The sequence below is a fragment of the Lynx canadensis genome, chromosome D1 (genome assembly GCF_007474595.2).
Source record: "Lynx canadensis isolate LIC74 chromosome D1, mLynCan4.pri.v2, whole genome shotgun sequence".
Taxonomy (NCBI): domain Eukaryota; kingdom Metazoa; phylum Chordata; class Mammalia; order Carnivora; family Felidae; genus Lynx; species Lynx canadensis.
Window position 1 is genome coordinate 53684944 of NC_044312.2, and position 18688 is coordinate 53703631.

The window sequence follows — 18688 nt, forward strand, 5'->3', positions numbered from 1 at the left end:
GCTCTGCTGTACTTATGTTGGCGATTCCTGCATAATGACTTTGTTAATTGCCTCTCGCTGGCTGGGTGCGGGGGGGGGGGGGGGGGGGGGGGGGGGGGGAGGGGAGGGGAGGCTTCAGTGTCTGAACATCTATGGGCATTCTTGTTAAAAATGTAAAAATGTCAGGATGGAGCTTGTACTTTCTCGGCCATCTCTTTTGTCTTGCTGGGCAGGAAAAGGGGACTGGAAAATGTCAACCCTGGGATCAGATTGACCGGAGCTGAGGGAATAAGAAACTTCCCCCAGCCCAGCTCTGGCTTTTTAGAAATCATTAACATTTCAGTGTGGGTGATCCTGTGAACCGCTACCTTTCCACAACCTTCTTCTGAACTCTTAAGCACCTTTTCACCTTTTCATGGAATTAAAAAGTAGTTTAAAGGGAAAACCCATATCAGGTTTCTTATTTAGGTCACTTTCAGTGTGCTTGAGAGTTTTGCACTAACAGTTGTAAATACAAACCACAGAGTGCAATTTAGACAATCCTGTGATGTACATTGGTGGTGAATGGTCACCAGTAATTCTTCAGGAAAGGGGGTGTGACCAATTACAGTTTATTTTTTTCAATGGTCTGGTTCATCCTTAGAGCAGACAGGGGAGGACTCTTTCTATTTCTTAGCTTTTCTGGATCCATGGCTGTTAATTTCACATCATTTGGGTAGCATTCGTTTCCTGCCATATACAACTTTAAACGTGGGTTGCTGTTGGCCAAGAGATAGTTATTAATACCACTGGTCCCCCCAAACATTAATTGTAGCCAGTGTGTGTGTGTGTGTGTGTGTGTGTGTGTGTGTGTGTGTGTGTGTGTTGGTGGGTTTTTTTGCTGGTGGCTTTATGTTGCCCATATTTTATCTTCTATTTAAAGTAAAAGAATGAAAGGGGCACCTGGGTGGTTCAGTCGGTTAAGCATCCCCCTTCAGCTCAGGTCATGATTTCACAAGTTTGAGCCCCACATCGGGTTCTGTGCTCACAGCTTGGAGCCTGGAGCCTGCTTCGGATTCTGTGTCTCCCCCTCTCTCTCTGCCCCTTCCCCACTCTCTCTGCCCCTCCCCCACTCGCACTCTGTCTCTATCTCAAAATAAATAAACATTAAAATTTGTTTCAAAAAATTAAAAGAATGAAAAAGAGGAAGCTTGGGTTGGGAACACAGGCTCCTAAGTTTGAAGCTTGCCTCAAATCTATACTGGCTCCTACACTTAGACTGGTGATTCCTGCATGATGACTTTGTGAATTGCTTCCTGCCACCAGGTGCTGGGAGGAGGCTTCAGCATCTGAACATCTATTGGGCATTCTTGTTAAAAATGTCAGGATAGGGCTTGCACATTCTCAGACATCCCTTATGTCTTGCTGGGCAGGGAAAGGGGACTGGTGGTATTGGGTAACTTTTACCTCTCCTGGTAAATCAGAGTATGTTAGTGTAACTTAAACGTTAGTCCACTTTCCTTGTATGTATTTTCCGGTAATGATTTTTCAACCTATCTTTACATGAAGATTAAATTAGATAATATAAAGCATTCAGCATGTTGGTACGCACTCAAATGATTCCACATTTTGAGCTGCTGTAATTATTTTGATTATTTTCAAGGAAAAAGAAGAGTGGTTGCTTGAGTTATGTTTCCTTGGACTATCTGTGGCTGAGCTTGTGTTTTACCCTTTGGAGAGAGGAGGGGAGGAGAGGGGAGATTGTTCCTTCTCTCTTCCCCTCTTCCATAACCTGGAACTATAGAATTAACCACCACTCAGCACAGTAAAGGAATGGAGGGCCCTCTAGCACAAATCTATTGAAGACCCTGAATCAGAGAGTAAGGGTCCCTTCTGTTGTGGCTGTAAAGTGACCATGACTGGCTGAACTTCACACCTGTCTCCACATCATCCCCTAATCTCAGTGGCCCCATGCTTACTTCCCCACCTGCAAGCCTCCAAAACTGATTTCTGGGTGACTGAGTCTTCCGAGGGCCCAGGTTTGAGTGGGGTCCAGAACTTTGCCTTCCCAGGTGGTGAAAGGAAACAGAGAGACATGCCAGCCTCACAGCTGTATGAGGACTCTGTGATGGCGGGTAGTGGGGGGTAAGGCCACGAGGAAGCCCCGCCAGTGTGCCTCCCGAAGCTTCAGGTCAGCATCTTCCCCCCCCACCAGCTGAGGACTGTCCTGCCCTAATTAACTTCCCTGAGACACAAGACCCTGTGATCATTTTCACCTCCAATGCTTTTTTCCACTGGCTTTTCTTTCCCCTCAGCTTGCTTGCTTGCTTGCTTGCTTGCTTGCTTTCTTTCTTTCTTTCTTTCTTTCTTTCTTTCTTTCTTAGCAAGAGCTTGATTTTGCATCTTGTTAAAAGTAAGAGAAAGCTTTGACAATAAAAATGTTTTTCTTCGCAAAGCTGTGAGAGTTCTATTCATTCTGGGATTACTTAATTCTCATGACCTTTAACAAGACAGCACTTCTGCACAGTTAGATGAGATAATTGATTCTAATGGGGAAAGGAGCAGTGCTCATTTAACTGCATATCTCCGAGTCGTCCTCCGTTCAAACAATTTCTCCATTACCTTTGGAGTTGCCAATATATAGATTAAACTGGTAGACGGTAAGCAAAAATGGGAGCTAATTCAGCCTTGGAAACAGCAGAGTTTTCACTTCTTCCAGGCAAGTTAACTTCTATCATTATTGACAACTACACCACCACGAGCAGCATAAAGTTCCTCCTCCTTTAGTGCCCAGGACCAAAAATATGCTAAGTGGTAGCTGCTGTTTTATCATTATCATCAACAGTATGAGTATAATGGTTACAAAATACTGCCATCATGCGTATGTACGGTTTACAAAGCACTTTGCCATATATTATCTCATATGATACAGTAATTCTTTGAAATAATTGCCTCTCCATTTCTTGGATGCATCTAGGTGGTGGCAGCTAGGATTCCAAACCAGTGTCTTACCTCTGGCACACACTGTTCCCCGCTCGGCAGTAACCAGAGAGAGCAAAGGGTCAGATTCCATTTCTGTTACAGAGTACCCCTCCTGTTGAGATCAAACTTGTGTGCGTTCCCTGGGTGGCTTGTGTTTTGGACTAGAAGTCAGAAGGATGTGCAGCTCTCGTGTCCTTTATACAGTTATTTGTGCCTTGAAGGTGCCCACACAGCCCCTCAAGACCCCCCCACCAGCCCGTCAGTGAACCCTTCCACGGATGGGCCAAGCAATACAACCCTCTGTCCTCCTCACAGGATTCTATGTTACAGCCCCCAAAGCTGCTCCATGTGTGAAAGGGGATGTTTTTACAACACCCACTTGCCTTGCAAGGTAAAGCTAGTGAGAAAGGCTTGGTGAAGTGGGTGGAGCCTGGGCTTCAAGCCAGAAAGACTGGTGATATCTGATTTCAGTGTTTGAATAGTTGCAGATTCTAGTCTACACTGTGTCGCTCGCGAGCCATTTAACCTTCCCTGTGTTAATCGATGTCGTTGTGTCTTAGTTTCTGCATCTGTAAAATGGGGCTATTACTAACTGTCTTTTCAGGATTTTTGTGAGAATTAAGGAAATATTACATTTACTGCTTTTAGCACAACGCCTGGCACTCAGTTTTATAACTACCTTCTGAGCCTTAGCGTGCACATCTGCAAGTTGGGTCTCGCAGGGCTGCCTTGAGGATTAGATGCAATGTATACAAATTTCCCAGTGCATTTCCTGGCATGCAGTTAGCCCTCAGTATACATAATTACTGTGGGCCTTCATAGTTCCATAGATCCTTCCCTGGGTTCCTCTGGCCCTCTTAGTGGGCCAGTCACCCCCTCCTCTGGGCCTTCTAGTTCTTCTTAGTAGACTTTGTTCCTTGTCCATCTTCTCTACTTGTCTGTGGGCTCATGGAAGCAAGGGCTGTCTGATTATGTTCTGGCTCTCCAGAGTCAGCCCTGGGTCCCAGTACAGGGTAGGCTCCTAGAAAATATTCATCAGTACAACAAAGGAGTGATGTTGCATACAGGATGCTGTGGGAGTCAGGGGCTGAAGTTCTTAACTCTCTGCGTAAGGAATCAGGGCAGGCATTTCAGAAAAGGTAAGTAGGGACCATTGACAAGTCTTAAATCCTAAAATGGGATTTAAGCAGACATTTTGTACTAGATTACAAAATCTTTTGGAGACAAGTTTCCTCACCTTTTCAAGCACTGTGTATGTTAGGGAACAGTGTCCATTCTTTGGCGTCTTATGGTCTCTTCTAGATTGTTGCACAAGACTGTTTAGCAGTCACTACCTTGGAAAAAAAATATTTTTTAAACAGAAATGCAAGTACATCCTACAAAATCAAAAAGTACAACAGATATACAGTTAGAAGCAAATCTGTCTTCTATCCCTGACCCTTAGGATCTCTTTCCATCATTGGATGCATCTACTGTTACCAGTGTCTTTCATATCCTTCAGGAATATTCTAAACATATACATGATTTTTCCCCCAGAGGAGTATATCAGATATACCATTCTGCATGTTACAATTTTCCTTTCAGAAAAATATAAAGAGCTTCCATGTGCTTTTTTATGATTACATAATACATTGTATGAAGGTAACTTATCTGACCCCTTACTGATGAAGTGGTTTCTAATATTTTGCTACTACAAACAGTGCTGCAGTGAATAACCTTGTATGTACATCATTTAGTATAATATGTGAAAATATTTGGAGGAGAAATTTCTAGAATTTTCTAGAAACCCTGGGAACCTCTAAATCCCAGGATCAGTAGTATGTTTGTTATTAATTTGATAGCTTTTTTCAAATTGTCCTTCATAGCGTTTGTACCAACTTATGCTCTTACCAACGAAGTATGAGAGTGCTTATTTCCTGTTCTCTGTCAATACTGTATAATTTTAACCTTTTTTATCTTTGCCAAAGCCTATGTGAAAAATAGTATTTCAAAGTTTTAACTTACATTTCTCCTACGATGAGTGTTGTCAAGAGTCTTTTCATATGATTGAGAACCAATTGTATTTCTTATTCTGTAAGCTCTCTGCTCATAGTTCATATCATATTCCTATTTTCCTGATGAGCTGTTGGATTTTGCTTATTATTTGTAGCAGTTATTTTTATATTAATGAAATTAACCCTTTGTGCTACAAATTGCAAAATTTCCCCCTAGATTATTTATCTTTCAAAGCAAAAGGCCAAGGCTTCCTGAAACTCCCCCATCCCTACCCCTCTCCCTGTCCCACCAGACTGTGAGCCCTCAGGGGCAGGGTCTATGCCTTGAGCATCTCCATGCCCAGCCCCCCACATAGGGCTTGGCACTGCAAAGCTCTCTTCGGGGGCTGTTTGTTGAGCTGAGCTGAACTGAATTCCTGAGTTCCCCACCCCAGCTGCCCTCCCCTATGGCTTGGGAGTTCCATTTCCTCCTCCAGCAGAAAAAGATGACTTTTCTCATTGCTCACCACAGCCATGCACCTGTTTGGCCTAAACTGGCACCTGCAGCCGATGGAGGGGCAGATGTATGAAATCACGGAGGACACAGCCAGCAGTTGGCCTGTGCCAACGGACGTCTCCCTGTATCCATCAGGGGGCACTGGGTTAGAGATCCCTGACAGGAAAGGCAAAGGAGCCACAGAAGGTAGGGTTGCCGTGTTGTTCGTGTCGTGAGTCCTCTGTGTCTGCCTTTGAACCGAAGAGACCTTCATTATGCACGTCATGTGCCTGACTCACAGCTCCGTGCTTTGGCCCTTCCTCCATCTTTCTGCACTCCACGCCGGCTGCCAGCCCACCTGTGTCTTCATCTCAGTTCCTTGTCACTGTGAGCTCATAGCGGGGCTTGGGCAGCTCTCATGGTGCTCAGCGGTATCCCATCTCATGCCTCGAGGGAAGCATCATGGGCTTTCGCACTGCTGGGTGGCTGTCTTGGATTGTGTGGGATCAGGATGAGTCCTTAAGGGGCCAATAACAATAATCATTAGTGTTTGTACGGTTTATTTATTTCAAAGATTTTGTCAAGAGCTTTTTACACTTAATCCTCACAGAGATCCTGTGAGGTAAGTATAATTCTTTAGACCCATTTGAGATACAAAACCTAAGGGTTACATTAATTTAGTGACTTGACCAGAGGTCGCTCAGCCAGTAAATAATGGAGCTTGGCGTATGAGCCCAGGTCTGGATGACTCCAGAGCTCTTACTGTCTCTATAAATTGTCCTAGCTGACTCACCACATGGTTACAAGACCCTGAAGGAGATGTAGATGAGAAATCCCATTATGCAGTGGGACACGGATATTTTTCTATCAGTGATGGAGTGGTAGTGACATTTGGAGTTTGGCATTCTTAAATGGGACATCTGTAGACCCATGTTCTGAATTTCTTAAGGGTCTTTCTAACACGCCATTGACACACATTCTTTCACTATCAGCCAGAAGTGGCACAGACTCACAAAAATGGTACCGTGAAAGATGGCTGAGCTAATGGGCCAGTCTCATTGCCATTCTGGGCAGCGTAGGCATTCTTTATCCTGTCCCTGCTGTGCCCTGCTTCATCTCGTCTGTTAGCAAAGTGCACCACAGGTCTGCCTCCACCTTTACTGCCTATATCTTCTTTCCTAGCATCTCAGACAACTTTGGGGTCAAAGCTTCTGAGGTTTCCTGCCCTCAAGGATTTCCCTTCCAGGAATCTGTTTGGTTAACAGGGTACCATATGCTTGGTTGAAGTAGCTACTCAGGACCTCTGAATGATCCTGAAGGCAAAAATCAATTCTTTTTTAAAAAAAACGTTTATTTTTGAGATAGAAAGACAGAACACAAGTGGAGGAGGGGCAGAGAGAAAGAGAGAACCCCAAGGAGATTTGCACTTGTCAGTGCAGAGCCTGACACTGAGCTCGAACTCAGAAACCATGAGATCATGACCTGAGCTGAAATCAAGAGTTGGATGCTTAACCAACTGAGCCACCCAGGCACCCCCAACTCTTTCTTTTTGTTTTTTAAATATGGAATGCTTCGTGAATTTGCATGTAATCCTTGCACAGGGAGTATGCTAATATTCCAACAAAATCAACTCTTGACCCATGGTCATCTTTAAGGGAAGTAAGAATGGGAGCATTTCCACAGAGCCAAATCAGAACCTCTGCCTGCTTTTTCTAGGGGCAATGCCAGTCTTCTCCTTTACAAAGATTTTAAGACTTAAAACATTTAATAATTTATACTTTCTTCGCCCTTTAGTAAGGATATGGAGGGAGTGTGGATAGGGCCACGGAAAGAGCTCTGGGTTAGGAATCAAGAGCCCTGACTTCAAGCCCAGCTGCTGACCCTTGAATTGTCCTTAAGCAAATCCCTTGAAAGAGTTTCTGAGTGGGGTGCCTGGTCGGTTAAGCATCTGACCTTGGCTCAGGTCATGATCTTGCAGCTTGTGAGTTCAAGCCCCACGTCAGGTTCTGTCCTGACAGCTCAGAGGCTGGAGGCTGTGTCTCCCTCTCTCTCTGTCCATCCCCCACTCATGCTCTGTCTCTCTCCTTTCTCTCTACCCCTCCTCCACTTGTATTCTCTGTCTCTCTCAAAAATAAACATTTTTTTTTTAAAAAATGAATTGATTTTGGCCTTCAGGATCATTCAGAGGTCTTCTCTCTCAAAAATAAATAAACAAAAAAAAGTGAACATGCTTTCAAAAAAAAAAAAAAAGACTTTCTGAGCTTCGTTCTCCTCCTCTCTAAATGGAAGTTATTGAGCTAAATTATCTCCAAGGTCCAGTTTAATTCACAAGTCCTACATATGAAATTGATAGTAGAATCATCAGACAAACCAGACGGTTCTTTAGAATTTTTTTTCCAGGCCAGCCCTGTCCATGGTCCTGCCTGTCAGCTTGTGATTCCCTTGTCAGTTTATAATGTCACATGCCATACGGGAATACCATCCATGTGGACGGTCTTTAGGTCAGCACGTACAAATGCAGATTTAAGATATGTTTAACCCTCAAGGCATTGGATGAGGTCTCATTTAGCAAAATGTATTTTCTTGCCTCCATGATCTCTATCAGACATTCTTGAAACAGAGTTGGATCTATCTGAAATCTCCCATTCTAATGAAATTAGTTTGTGGGTTTTTTAGGTTTTGTTTTGTTTTACCCAAGGAGCAGGAGGTGCAGATAAGAGGCAAAATAAAATTGCCCCAGCTTATTGGTTTACTTTAATTGGAGTATTTTTGCTTAAAGGGATTATCTGTCATTACTAATGCAAATGGAAATCCTGTTTACAAACCCCTAAAATGCAGTGCTGTTCTGGAAAGTGGTCAGCATCAAAAGCAATTACTGTGACAAAAAATACATCAGACTGGAGAAACAGAGGACAAAGCTTCCTACAGTTTATGTGAGACCACATGGTTCTTAATTTCTTTTGCCCTGGTCAAACCAATGTCTACACAGTTCATGTTTTTAATTGTAACGTTAAAAAACCTACTTCCTTAGACATAGCTCAAGGGGAAAAGTCTTTAACACTGATGGGAGTGCATATTTCCTATCCCTTCTAAGGGTATCAGAGAGGAGAGCTGATTACAGAATTAAGATTAGAGCCCTGGTTTACAGAGATGGCAGTAACAATGTGGTATGATGGAAAGAAGATAAATGGGCCTTGGAGCCAGACAGGCTTGAATCCTGGCCCTCAAATTTATTGGCTTTGTTAACTCATGCCAATTACTCCATCTTCTTTGGCCTTAGTTTCTTCATCCATAAGAACAAGGATGGTAACGTCTGTATCTTTTCAGACTGGTGGTGAAGAGGCACTCAACAAATGTCACTTCCTTTCTTCCCATCTGCTCAAATCCCAAACCATTCCATGTCAGTTATCAGAATCTCAGAAATCCAGACTAAGTAATATTTTCCCCTCAAAGACCCTGCAAATAATTGGGACATTTTTTCATATTGTAAAATGCTATATATTTTTTAATTATGCAAATGAAATATATAATGAGTCCAGTATTTTAAATGCTCATCATGTCTTTGAGAATAACCCCAAACTGCAATTTACACTGTATTTTCAAAGTGGCTCTTACCATTTCAGGGTGTCATGGGACAGAAACCAAATATGGCAGCTTTTCGAAGAAAAGCCACAATAACTTACGTTATATGTTAATGGAAAAGAGGGGAGAAAGCATTGAATAAACAAAAATTCCTGATGGTTGAATTGGTGGGCTTAGGGATAGCATTTTCTTCTTTCTGCAATGAAATAAAAATTACCCATCAGTTTAAACCATGCAAATTGCTGCACGCAGGCTCAGCTGGGCTCTCCAAAATGGAACAGCTTATTTTGATAACCAAATAAATTTCTAACAGTTGCTAAGGAAACTAAAGGATTCTTTGTGCAAGTTATTGCATTGGAAAGAACCAGAAAGGTGGAGGGAAGAGGAGAGTGTTAGTTGATTAGGAATTTAGAACCTGTGTAGAGGGATCTTAGTTCAAGAAAGTGAGGACTATGACTGAGAAGGGCATGGAATTTCACTTCTTCCAATTCTCTCTTGTTTGACCAAACAATCCAATCATTTCAGCAAATTGTTGAGAAATTTCTTTTATAGACATGATTGTGTATTTGTACATCATTGCTAGAGGAAGGCTGAGTCTGTGTATCTTTACAAAGAACAGGACTGTTGCCAGTAGAATTTGCCTTGTGAAACCTGATCATACTGTTGGAGATTCCTATTTCTTAGTTAAGCTCTTGGTATTGTTTGTTAAGTCTCTGGTGGCCCCCAATGATTGTGTAGTGTCTTCTTTATAAATGTCTTGAGACCCCAACTCTTGCCCTTTAACTCTGGGTCCTGTTTGTTCATTCCTACTTCATAAAATTGTCAACTTTCTGTGCCCCATGACACTCAGTGGGCCTTGGTCTACCTGGCCTAGCCTTGATGGTTAGATTGCTGGGACTGTGAGTTAGGTTGGACTCATGCACTGTGCCATTGACCCTTGAGTGAGACTATTGAGAGTGTCTTTGAAGAGTTTTAATTAACCACTTATCAATTTAATGCTTTAAGAAGCCATATTCTAGCAAATGAAGAGAAACCCCAAATGGCTTTATCTTCAAATGGTTTCTTAAGCATTCTGAGCCTCAGTACATACATCTTATCAGTGTGAGAATTAACTGAACTGATGAACGTAAAGGGGGGCCCAGCATGTAGTGAGAGCAAGAATTGATAGCAAGTATTACCACTAATCCTGCCACTTCTACCTTTACTGCTGTTACTACTACTGCTATTATTACTGCTGCTGCTGCTGCTGTTGTTGTCGTTATTATTTTCCAGAATGTGGGTGGGGATAAAAAGAATTGTATACATAAGACCTGTCTCCTCCAACTCCCACCACCCTCTGTCATCTCTCCTCACTCTACTGTTGGTGGGTCTTGCTGTGTGGTAGGATGGTTTCTGTCTTAAGCACTCACAGCTTGGTGCTCGGATTTAAGAACAGAGGATCTGGAAAGAGGAAGGCAGGAAGAGCTGAGTGTGGCTTCACTCTGAATAACTGCTAGCCCAGCCAGTCTCACGCCTCTTTCCCATCAGACACGGGTACTCGCTGTGCTCTACCTCTTTCCCCTCAGAAGCCCCCATCTCGTCCCTACGTATAGTCCTACAAGGGGACCACTGGGGACCAGAGTAGAGGAATGATAAAGCTTAAATCCCCAGATGGGGTCCTCTTTTCCCTCAAAAACATCACCTTTAGGCTGGGCTGTGGTCCCTTCCCTAAGGATCTGGACCAGGTGACTTTTAGTACAAAGGTCACTTTAGTACAAAGCCCGAGTGGCCCTCAGAGACTCAGCCGAGAGTCCAGGTCCCGGTGGCCGGTGTGCCCTGGAACAGAATCAGCTATTTTTATTTGTATACACACCAAAGACAATTCTTTTCTCTTATTTTGGCCCATGTTGGTGAAATACGAGAATGCTAGAAAAGAATATTGCTTTTTATCACTCCTCGGGTGTAAGAGCCAACTTATGTATGCCTCTGGGGCCTGCAGACCTCTGGAGAGAGACTCTGGGCTGGCCTCTGACCTTATGAGGCTCAGAACTCAGCTGATACAATAGCTGTCTCTCAAAAACATGCTCACTGGAGGAGAAAATGAACCATGCAGGGTGCTCTAGCAGCATGCCAAAATGTGGGGGAAAGTTTTCATTATTTATTCTCAGACCCAGGAATTATTTGACTGCAGACAATTCTGAAATCCCATCAGCCCCGACTCCCACCCACTCACAAAGGAAATGAGTCCTTGGAATTAGCAGTCTCAGGCTTATTTCTATGCAGTTTCTAGGAGGAAACTCAGAGTTCTGCATCCCTAGCAGAATGATAAGCTAAAGGGTACACTATTTTTCTACCTAGAATACAAAAGAATTCTGGTATTGGGAGCCCCACAATCAGATAAGAATGTGAAAGTAATTCTCCTCTATCTTAATGTGTTGTGAATTTGGCTTCTGTCTTTGAACTTTGAATCACAGTGTGGTGGTTTTTGTGTGTCTGCATTTTCAAGGTAAAAGTCTGGGGCACATTCCTTCCATAAAGGAATTAAATGCAAGCTCTTTCCCATGCTAATGACAGAGTACTAGTGGTACTTTTATTGAGAGCGTGCATTTTAACTTTTTTTGTTGTTGGCATATTTTTTAATTAAAATAACATTTAATGGTTTGAAGCTAAAAACCTGATGTTTCTGCCTAGGAGTTTATAAAGGAATGATAACATATGGAGAAGTTTAACATTTAAATTGAATTTTATTATTTAAAACAGTAAAATATTTTATGACTACAACAATGCCCTGCCAAGCTCCATTTCAGCATCAAATGTGCTTTGTAAGGAATCTTACAAAGCTAGGGGAAAAAAGACATTTTAATTTCTTATTCCCCAAGTGCTTTTTATAAAAAGTTCTCACAAACGTGTTTTCTTTACAAATGGATTATTGTTCTTAAAGCCTCTCTTCGAACACGTCTAACAACAAATCTTGGAACTAAGATACCCTGCGGATTCTTCCTTACAAATAAGACGTAGTCTGCTGGCTGCCATGTGGCTAGTCAGTGTCCTAAAGGTGGTCTTCTAACATCCCTATCACCTCCTTCTGCCGCCTCCCAACTCCCCAGAGGGCTGATGTCTGGAAGGAAGTCAGGTTTATATTTTTCACATGTGAGTGTGCTTAATTAGTAAACAGAGGAAGTTTGATAAGTCGTCTTCCTTCCTGGCACTTCTGGTGCCCCCAGAAAGCTGTCACTCTCCTGAATGGAGACAGAAATGGGCAAGGGACCATATTCCTGACCCCCGTCCCCTGAAACCTGCAGGGTCAGGGGCCTTGGTTGAATTTCCAAGTATGCCATAGGCTTTGTGCCTGAACTTGAGATCAATTCCCTCAGCTTTACCTACTTCAGCACAAAACTGATATTCGAAGACCTCCATCCAAGCAAGACAAGGAAGCATTTTTCAGAAATATCCATTCCATTCAGAAGTACCCCCTTTTTCATCTTCCCCAACCCAACTCCTGCTCCCCATATAAACCCCTTCCACATGTCTTAGCCTTAGAATTTGGCTTCCAATTATACATAAACTAGTAAACTTGTAAAATACCTTCATCCACTCAGGTCAGGCTTCCCACTGCTGGTGGGACCATTTTGAGTTGGAAATTTAATAACAACACCTTGTTCGCACTACCCTTTCTATTTTAGCGTGCATGCTTTTATACACACACGCGTGTGCACAGTTATTCTCGTGTGACCACCAGTGATTATTTTGGGGATTGGAATATATCTTAACAAGCTGTGGAATTATGCAGTATACAGATGGCCCTTGAGGAGGACCCATACTGCTTTGGAAGAATGCATATTTTTAGCAGAACAGTTTGAGCATCACTGGAAAAAAAAAAAGTTCTGGACATTCTTCCTCCTCAGTGGGGAGTGGGGGTGGGGCTGGTGGTAGAACATAGTGGAGAGAAGTGTGAGGCACAGGGGAGTCCTGCTGTTCAGGGGCTCCGATCCCTTGTTTCACTTGTGGCCAACTGCTGTTTTTGTCTTCCCTTCCCTGTGTCTTGGTAGGAAAGCCCAGTAGTTTCTTTCCAGAGGACAGTTTCATAGACTCTGGAGAAATCGACGTGGGGAGACGGGCTTCGCAGAAGATTCCTCCTGGCACTTTCTGGAGATCTCAGGTGTTCATAGACCATCCTGTGCATCTGAAATTCAATGTGTCCCTGGGAAAGGCAGCTCTGGTTGGCATCTATGGCAGAAAAGGCCTTCCTCCTTCACATACACAGGTAACCAGAATGCCACATCCCCTGCTGATCTGCAGGGGCTCCTACCTCACATCCTAAACCAAAGTCAGGAAGCCTAATGCTCACACCTGGAGCCTTGTGTTTGAAGGGCATTTTGCATATTTTATAGCCCATTCCTCCATTTGACCTAAGACCCTACCTTTCAGATGAGTAGGGTTATATCCCTGGGGTTTTTTAAGAAGAGGAAATTTTAGGAAATATCTCAAATAGCCTCTCTACTATTACCCAGTCACCTGAGTGAAATTATCCAAGAAATATAAAGAGAAAAGCATGCGCTTTGGAGTCCGACAGACTTCAGTTTGAATCCTCTTGTTATCAACTATGAGAACTATGGCCTGGTGCTTACCCGCTCAGAGCAAGTTTCTCATCTCTCCACTGATGGTAACAATACTCACTTTGTAGGGCTGTTGAGGAGAATCAAGAACATTTATAAGGCAGCTTGCGCGGGATCTGGCTTAGAATACACGTTACTTCCCTGGTCTCTTACATTCCTTCTCTCCTTTGGGATTTCGCATTTACTGTGATACATGCACACCAGAAACACCTAACAGCTCATCTAGGATGATTGACATAACACCAGTCGTAATGGGTAAGGAACAGACTTGTTAAGGTCCTGCCAGCTCTGGGATTGGGTTAAAATAAATCAGAGGCATCCATCAGACATTCCCAAGCCGTGTGCAGCCTTCTTAGCCCCAGTTGTTACTTAAGATTCCCACGTGAAATCTAAGTAGATATATTTTCTAGCAGTGGAGTCATGGGAAAATAGAATCTGGGCCACTCACCAGGACAGTGATGCTAGTCCTGGACTTCATTCCTGGACCTCATTTACACATGAAATAGAATTAGATATCTTGGTTTTTTAAAAGATAGGTAGGTCAGTAGGTAGACAGATAAGTAGACAGATAATTGCTCAATTTGCTTGCTAGTAGGCCAGTAGGACTTAACCACCTACCTGTTGTTAGCACTGTGTGGCTGACTTCTCTTGAGTCTCACACTCTCGGGCTCGGATCAGTCAGCAGTTGTGTGTCTGACCCAGCATGTAATCGTTGATAGAATTTTGAGCTAATCCAGTTTAGTTCCCCTAAAACTGCTCCCTGAACCTGCAGCATTTAGAAAGGATTGTTGACAACAGGAAGAGAGAGATCAGATTTGCACTTGCACCTGACTGACTTTTAAGGCACATCCAGTGCTCTAGTCCCAACCCTCGAGCCCTGGGATTCCCAGCATCACTTGCGTGGAGCTGGAGTTCAGTCCTTCAATGGCTGGGTTTCTGATCACGTGCCCACCATTGGAAGGGCATGGTTGTCCCGGCGCAGGCTCAGTCAGATGAAGACTGCCTACATATACACCAAATTAAAGAAAAATGAGACCAAAAAAAAAAAAAAATAATGCGCTAATTATGCTGCCCTCACAGGGGAATGAGGAGACTATTACCATGAGAAACAGGGGTCTGGGGAGGAGGTGAAGTCGGTTGATCAACCTTCATGTGACTCTAGCCCCTCTGCCTGTCCTCAGGTTGTATTTCCTTGTGTGCCCCCAGGAGACACGTGAGGAAGGAATCTAGCATTATGGTGAAGCAGACACCCCGCTAATTATGCTCTGTTTGTACTTTTAGTTTGACTTTGTAGAGCTGCTGGATGGAAGGAGGCTCCTGACCCAGGAGGCACGGAGCCTGGAGGGACCCCAGCGCCAATCTCGGGGAGTCGTCCCCCCATCTAGTCACGAGACTGGCTTCATCCAGTATTTGGATTCAGGAATCTGGCACCTGGCTTTTTACAACGACGGGAAGGAGTCTGAAGTGGTTTCTTTTCTCACCACTGCCATTGGTAAGGAGCCTCCAGCCCTATGGGGTCTGTGGGATTTCTGCCTCTTTGGGTGAGAGGACCCTGGGGATTCTGAGGGTTGGAGCCAGCAAGGGAATGTGTCTTGCCCGCAGCTGTCGATGCCACCTGGAGTCTGGCATGAGTCCTTCCTGACTGGGCTTGCTGGACAGGGATGGGTGTGGGATTCAGGGGAAGGAGGGAGGGGAGGAGTGACAGGAGAGGCTGGCCAGCCATTCTGGGCCATTACCCACTGCCTTTCTTGTGTCATCTTTGGGCCAGCTGCTGCATTTAACAACTGAGAGGTAGAGTTGACAGCAAGACCGAAACCCTGCCTGACCAGCCACATGGAGGCAACACCTCTCTTCTTCTCACTTCTCTCCGACACCTGTATTTTGTCTTTATAGCTTCCTTGGCTCAACTCACTGATTTGTGGTTTGGGTTTTTGTTTTTGACTGTGTGTAGCTTTTTGTTTATTTATTGTTTTGTCCTGGGAGCTAACAGTCCCTGGCAGTTGAGAAAAGAAGATGAATGCTCAGGGAGAGGGTGAGAATAGCAGAGCTATTCTGGATGAATATTCTGAAGCCACGATGTTTGGGATAGTGCTGAACACCTTCTCTGTCCCTCATCATGGAAGAGGGCCACAGCTCTCCCTTCAGGGTGAGCCCGTGGGGCCGCCCCACAAGCCGACAGGTGTCCAGGGAGCTTGGCATCTTGTTCTAAGGAATTTCTCTTCTTTATCCACACATTCCGTAGAGTCTGTCTCTTCCTTGGATGGCCACGGGACACAGTGGCCTTAGTGGTTCAGGTCAGAAAACATTTATTCTGGGTTTATGTTGGAAGCATTATGACATAGCCTGGAGACAGAATCTCCCACAGGAAAATAAAACTCCACTAACCAGAATGCATGGAAATAGGGTTTCTGCTTAATGAAAAGCTTTATGTGGTATAGAGTTCACCTCAAAACTGTCTCAGTCCTTGGCTAAGAATCTCTCTGACATGGAAAAGGGAGTTAAATAAAAAACCTCTGAATCTGGCCATTGGTTCCTAAAACTCCTGCAGAACTCTGGCTTTTCCTTCTACACAGCAATAATCATTTTCAGGCCATTTTCCCCTCATTTGCAATTTTGCCCTTAGTGTCGAGGCGGAAAATACCTTCCCATTAAATACGGGCATGGCTTATCCACTTCTGCTGTCCCTGCAGGCTCAGTATCCTACCCTCTTGGCAAAATGAGGGCAGCAGAGGCCATCTGGCTACGTCGGCCCTGATGTAGGAAACCCTGCTTTGTGCTGTCCTCGATTTGGAAACGTCTGCCCTAACTGCTGGTCTCCGAGTGTCCAGAGGGCAAGGACTTTGACGTAATCTTCTCTGAGCCCCCAACCCCAAGCCCAGGCCCCGACATGCGGGGTCACTGGGTTACTAAGGGCGTGAGCACGAGCTTGGCCTGGCTTCTGCTCAGCCTCCCATTGGCAGGACCGTCAGCAGCCACAGGCCTGGCAGTTGCGGCTGCCGCTGGTTTCCTCCCCTATTGCCTCCTTTTGAGGTGGAGTTGAAAGTATCCTCCGCTCTGAATTTCCACCACTAACTTGTGTTTTGACCCTGCACAAATCACTTAAGTTTTCCAGCTTCCGGTTTCTCTAGAGTCTGGATTTGAGGCCGCAGCTCGGTGGTTGCCGATGAGCTGGAGGCCGCCCGGGCAGCCCCGTTCCCCTGTCACCAGAGAGCCAGCTGTGGTCCTCACCATCGATTAGTCTCTCACTCTGCGGGGTTTGCCAGGCTCCAAACCTGGTTTCTTTTCCCTTTCTGGCCATAGTGGCTTCGTTTTTAGGGACGTGGATTATCGAGTCATTAGTGGTGCCTGAGTGAGAGCTTCCTGGTCTCACAGCCTGATTTCTCTGAGGCATGGTTCACAAAGAAGCATGGACTGTCTTGCTCGCTCAGAACGAAGATCTCTTATAATCAGAATTCTTTATTTTTAATAACTGAGCATAAATATGAAAGAATATTAATATCGACCCCCAAAGAAAGCCACTTTTAATTAGGATGTGACTCTCAAAGAAGTAAAATGTAGGTGCACTTAGGTATCTTTGCCAATTCTTGGCTTGTCAGAGCTTGCTAACCTGTTTTGTTATAATTAAGGCCATGGTCTTCCTTTTCCCTCTGGCTCTCCTGTTCTTACCTTAATGATGAAGTCTGCCTTCACCTCCTTAACCCTATGATGTCCTTCAGAGCAGAGAGGCTATCCTGGGCTTCTCAGAGTTTGATGACCCATTTGATGTCTCATTAAAACACAGATTCCCCTTCACTAGGTGGGGGTGGGCCCTTAGAGTCTCCATTTCTCACCAGCCTCAGTGATACTGGTGCCGCCCAGCTGTGGACCACATTTTGAGTAGCCGGGGGTTATGGTATCTTATGAATGGTCCCAAATATTGTCATGCAAAGCAGTCACCCGGGAAGCTCGTTCAAAGTTCAGATTCCTGTGCCCTGTCCCCAGGAATTAAGACCCACTAGGCCTGAGGTAGAGCCCAGATAATCTTGATTCCAGAGGTCTGTCCACTAAGCTTTGAGCACTGCTTTCTCTTTCTTCCTCCCCTGACTGTCCCACACTAGCTCTGTGACCATTGTCAGGTCACCTCTCTGAGGTTTTTCTTACATGGAAAATGAAATAGTAACAGTACTCTGCAGTCCCTGTCATGAAGATCAGAGCAGATATAAAGTGCCCAGCACAGGCTTTGGCCTCCTAAGAGACCCAATAAATGGAAGTTGCTAATATTCTCTTCTTCCCTCCATCTGCCTTTGTCTTGCTGCCTTTCAGACTTGTCTGTCTTCCTTTGAGCTACAGTGGTTGTTTAATGAATACTTTTTTTTCTTTAATACAAAAACAGATGGATTCTGATGTTGCTATTAATCCCTCTCTCCCCAAGAGTCCATGGCATTGAGTCTCAGCTGTCTGTGATTGTTACCTGTGAGCCATGAGTTGTAATTTGTCTTGGCAGGTTAATTAAAAGTTTGGGTCTTGTTTTAGTGAGCTCATTATGGTCCCAATATACAACTGTAACTCTCAGGCTTGCTTAACACACAAATTGGAATATGACCCTCCCTTCGTTACATGTTGAAATGCAGACATAGAATTTAAGAAGATCTGAGATGTCAGGATCCAGAGTATTTATGTCTGTTTGTAATTAAGTAACAGGAGAAATAATTGCGTTTAATTTAACAAATGGCTGTATTGTGTATGCTCGTGCTTTTCCCTCCATTTAATGCAATCCAGCTGATGATTTTAAATTAAATGAGTTTATCTTCTTCCTTGAAAAAATCTAAACGCACTTTAATAACTGTATACATAAATATATATACACACACACACATACACACACACACACACTCACACACACACACACGCACTCCTAACTGAAACCAAGCAAGGTTTAGAATAAAACAGAGCAGCTGTTTTCAGAAACAACAGTTTTTTCCCACATGTGGAGGTCCAGGATTTGAAGGTAATGTTGTTTCTGGTCTTACCTTCACTGGAGGTGGATAGCCTTGCTGATGCCAAGTACTAAATGAAGTAGGAGTGTATATACCAGTAGCTAAAATACAATTTACCATTGCAGT

At 44.0% G+C, this 18688-nt stretch overlaps 1 protein-coding gene across 1 annotated transcript in view; it reads left to right on the forward strand.

The window, feature by feature from the left end:
* Positions 1-18688, forward strand: part of TENM4 (teneurin transmembrane protein 4) — a 219023-nt gene that overhangs the window by 21859 nt on the left and 178476 nt on the right. The window contains 3 exon segments of the mRNA XM_030332936.1: positions 5446-5616; positions 13020-13234; positions 14868-15078. Of these exon segments, the coding sequence (XP_030188796.1) occupies positions 5446-5616; positions 13020-13234; positions 14868-15078 (597 nt within the window).